Source organism: Apium graveolens, unplaced genomic scaffold (assembly GCF_009905375.1).
Source record: "Apium graveolens cultivar Ventura unplaced genomic scaffold, ASM990537v1 ctg1005, whole genome shotgun sequence".
NCBI lineage: Eukaryota > Viridiplantae > Streptophyta > Magnoliopsida > Apiales > Apiaceae > Apium > Apium graveolens.
In genome coordinates this window covers 41,998-46,634 of record NW_027417061.1, presented here as the reverse complement: position 1 = coordinate 46,634, position 4,637 = coordinate 41,998, and the positions used below count along the sequence as shown (strand labels likewise).

Genomic DNA, 4,637 nt, shown 5'->3' with positions numbered 1-4,637 from the left:
TCCTGAATCTTTTCTTTTCAATATGCTTCGGCCATAAAAGTGGAAGATAGATAATTTTGTGTGGCCCAGCAGGAGAGCTATCCACGGCAATGCTCTAAAAATTAAAAGGTATCATATAATAATGTTTATTTCAGCCATAAAAGTGAAAGGTATATCAATTTTGCGTGGCCCAACTGGATAGCTGTCCACGACCCTAGATGCTCTAAAAACTAAAAAGTATCATATCATAATATCTAATTTTTCTTTTTAATGACAGTATGGTAAACCAAATCACACATATCTAATTATACGGGTCTACAGCGATGTCTGGGAGGGTAATATGTACACAACACTGTCACTACCTTGATAGTAGGGAGCTTGTTTATGTGAATATCCCCAATTTGTACAACATCCATAACATCCATCTTGCAAGATCATATTTTCTTGTTTAACATCAAGGACCCTACGGGAATTGATAATGACATCAAGATAACCGTATGACAATTTTTCGATTTAGAGCCAGATAACTAGAAATTGGAGACTGAAAGTAACCACCTTTCTTGATTCATTTTTTATTGGAGACCGTGACCGAGACAGACAATTGCTTGTGCAATTTCCTGGAACCAAAATCCTACGAATTAGAAATAAAGCATTAGAGTGAAGTTCTTTTTTAAGAGATAATAAGCGAGACCCAAGAACTGTCATTGGTAGTGAAAAGAAATTTGAAGTCATCAGATTCAACGTATAACTTGCTGGAAATTGTTATGCACAACTGTTGTTCTAAATAAAAAAGATTTCATGTAAGTCTCATGTGAATAAAATCATGAGTTAAGATACTATCTCGTTTACTTTACAAATTCTATGATCAAATCTATGTTAGTTAAGTTTTATATATTTTTATATATCATTATATATGATCAAATGCATTCAATTAAAGGTAAGTCCCGCGTGAATAAAATTGGGGGCTAATGTATCATCTCGAAACTATCATACACACTATTTTATGTATTATGCACTAAATCGGGGATATTCACATAAACAGGCTCCCTACTATCAAGGTAGTGACACTGTTGTGTACATATTACCCTCCCAGACATCGCTGTAGACCGGTTTAATTAGATACGTGTGATTTGGTTTACCATACTGTCATTAAAAAGAAAAATTAAGCATTATTCTATGATACTTTTTAGTTTTCAGAGCATCTCGGGCCGTGGACAGCTATCGAGTTGGGCCACGCAAACTTGATCTACCTTTCACTTTTATGGACGAAAAAAACATTATTATATGATACTTTTTAATTTTTAGAGCATTCTGAGCCGTGGACAGCTCTCCTGCTGGGCCACACAAAATTGTCTATCTTCCACTTTTATGGCCGAAGCAGATTGAAAAGAAAAGATTGAGGAACATCCCCCAATTTATTTAAAAGAAAAGTACCAACACTATCAACTTATTTTGTTTCCTTTTTTTTTTCGGAACTTATTTTGTTTCTTTATTTGTACTTGTTATTATACATTCATCATTGAAAAAGTTATGCTGAAATAAATCATTTATAATTTGTTCTAAATTATTTAAAAATAGAATTATAAATCATAAAATTTTTAAGAAAAGTCATTCCAAGTCAAATTTTAAGTGCATTTTTTAATTTCATTGTATTTTAATAATACTTTTTTTCATTTTAATATTTTAATTATTTTAATATATAGTACCTACTAGTTCGGCAAGATAGCATGATAAATATTTATTATGTTGAAGGCGGATATATAAACAATTTAAATAAAAGTTGTACAATAAAACCTAAAAGTGTCCATATGCAACAAAATGTGGGTGCTCTAAGCGGACGTGAAAAAAGTCTATTGAGCCAGTAGAAATGGATTAGTTCAGAACAATTCAAACGTGATTTAAAATACAAGTTAAGTTTAGTTAGGCCCGTAAACAAATTAATTAAATTTTGTAGATAAAATACTAGTTTATAGTATGTGTCTTAACTGTGCTGAGTGTTTTAGAAATCATGAATTAATATTTTTTTGTCAAAAAACTAATATTTTAAACTATGAGAAATAATTCAATACTATAACAAATAATTTTTTGTATATTAAATTTAAATATCTCATTTATTAACCTTAAATTATTATGATTGTTATTTAGTGTATTAAATTGACAACTAACGAAAAATCGATTATTATTTAGGGTATCAAATTAACAACTAATAAATATCTTGTATTCAACTTCTAAGTTCTAATAATATGATATATATTTTAAAATTTATCTAAAAAATTATATAGAAAAAGAATTTTATCATAAAGCTTAAAATTTTATCCTGGCTATACCGACCTTTTTTTAATCTGGTCTCATTTCAGTTATTTTATCATGAACGAATGTCTAGATGTGGAAGGTCGTTATCAAAATTAGTTTAGAATTAGAATTGTAACTATTATTGAATTAGTTTGCAAATTGATTATTCAGTTTCTATCTTCTAAAATTGATCCTCCGTGAAATTGTATTGTAATAGTTGTTGATATAAAATCAATGACATCTCAATTTCCCATCACGTTCTCTTTTGTGCCTCGTACATGCTCACAACTTAGCTCAACAAGTTTATCCTGATCTTGTCCTTTATAATTGGGGTTCTATCCATGCTAAGAGCATATGCACTCATTAAGGGCATCAATTCATCAATTGAATCCATGGAGTTAATTACTATTCATGCTAAATCCACTTTTTTCCATAGTTTTTATACACCCATATACTCCATCAATTTATCAATTACTATCCATCAAATAAATAATATTATATATTATAAATTTAATTCCATCTCTATTACTTAATGTCCCCAAAAATAATATTCAATAATAGATTGCTAGATAATTTTAGATTTTTGATAAGATTGTGGATAAATTTAAATTTTTGATAAGATTTTCGTTGAATCACATTATGACACTTGTCTTGATCTAAATTTATAGATTGAAAATTGTCTTTAAATAATATAATGATCTTGATATATCTCAAAATCACTCAAATCTTTGCAATAATGAATTCATCAAAAAGATTTTTATGTATAAGACAACAACACAGTCAAGAAGTGTCTGAAATTATGAATACCATGGTGACTGAAGCGGCAATGATGATGAAGTTCTTCGATACTCCAGATGAACCACAAGGACGGGGCTCACGTCTTGGAAAATGTTCTAATCATCCTAGAGAAAGGGTTTCTAATCGTCCTAGGAGTTGAAAAATTGTCCAAACGGGTGGGGAGGGGTTTATAGTGGTCGTAAAGGATGCCCTACTACTATTTTGGAGGCAGTCGCTTCTTACGACACTCGGGTTTGGAACACTTTTTTCGGTGTTCCTGGAGCTCAAAATGATATTAACGTTCTAGGCCAGTCTCCTGTGTTTGATAAAGTCATCGCAGGAAATAGCCCAACATTGATATTTCACGTCAATGGAAAAAGATACAACAATGCTTATTACCTTGCTGATGGAATTTATCCTAGGTATTCAACATTTGTAAAAACCATATCAAATCCTGCCACTCAATCATAAAAATTGTTCGCTAAGAAACATGAGGCCTATCGCAAAGATGTAGAGAGGTGTTTTGATATATTACAATCTCGATGGGCTATTCTTCGTCATGGTGCTCGGATGCATAAGCGTTCCACACTTAAAAGCATCACGATGACTTGCATCATCTTGCATAACATGATAGGCGAGGATGAATTTGTGGAAGAAGAATTTGTAGAGCCAGTAGAAGAAGATCTAAGAAATCCATTAGCATCACAGGTTTATGATGGGCCAGTAGATAGTAATGGAGTTCGAATTCCTTTTGCACTAGTAGAAAGAAATGGAAGAAATCAACAAGCATTTTGGGATCGTATTGAGAACTTGGAATCAGCTTATATTCATACAATGCTTCAAAATGATTTGGTGGAGCACAACTGGGCAATGGAAGCCAATCATTAATTGTCAAATTATTATCTCTTGATATGTATGACTTGACAATTTAAATAAATTTATTTTATTGAATTCAAAAGCAGTTAACATAATTAAATTTAAAAACTGAGTACATAATTTATTAAAAACATAATAACTAAATTTAATCATAAAGATCATCGTCAAAGTGAGGAACATAAGCACCATCACTATTAGAAGATTATAAAACTGGAGATGACGTAGATTAATTTAAATGATAGCCTAAGAATTAACAAATGCTTATTTCTAATTTTCTAAGATTATGCCTAATAGTGATGCATATTTTACATAACAACGAACGTGGCATGTGCTTTTAGTATTGACGATGCTCTAATGAATGGGTCATAGGAAAATGGTCAGTATATGAAATCGCGCTTACAAATTAAGCCTAAGCCCAATTAATTTATCCCCAAAGTACATATAAATGTGGGGTATAATATTATTTATTATTAGCTTTACAACCAGTGTGATTTGTTATTAACTTTACAAACTGTATGATATACCAGTCTTCATTAACATTTATATATATTTTTAATTTACATTATTTACAGTTTTTAATTAAATATAATATATGTAATAACATATTAAAATTAATTAACTTAGAATTATAACCTTATTATGATAATTTTAATCAAATAATTAAATATTATAAAGTAGTATATGTTAATTTGTACATTTATAAATATTGTAAA

The 4,637-nt window shown here is 30.1% G+C and overlaps 1 protein-coding gene across 1 annotated transcript; it reads left to right on the top strand.

Annotated features, from left to right (window-relative positions):
- Window positions 1–3,079: 3,079 nt before the first annotated feature.
- On the top strand, window positions 3,080–3,936 carry LOC141699667 (uncharacterized). Its single transcript, XM_074503519.1, has 3 exons — window positions 3,080–3,161; window positions 3,281–3,483; window positions 3,535–3,936. Exons 1-3 carry the CDS (start codon window positions 3,080–3,082, stop codon window positions 3,934–3,936), a joined length of 687 nt encoding a protein of 228 aa, XP_074359620.1.
- Window positions 3,937–4,637: the final 701 nt, after the last annotated feature.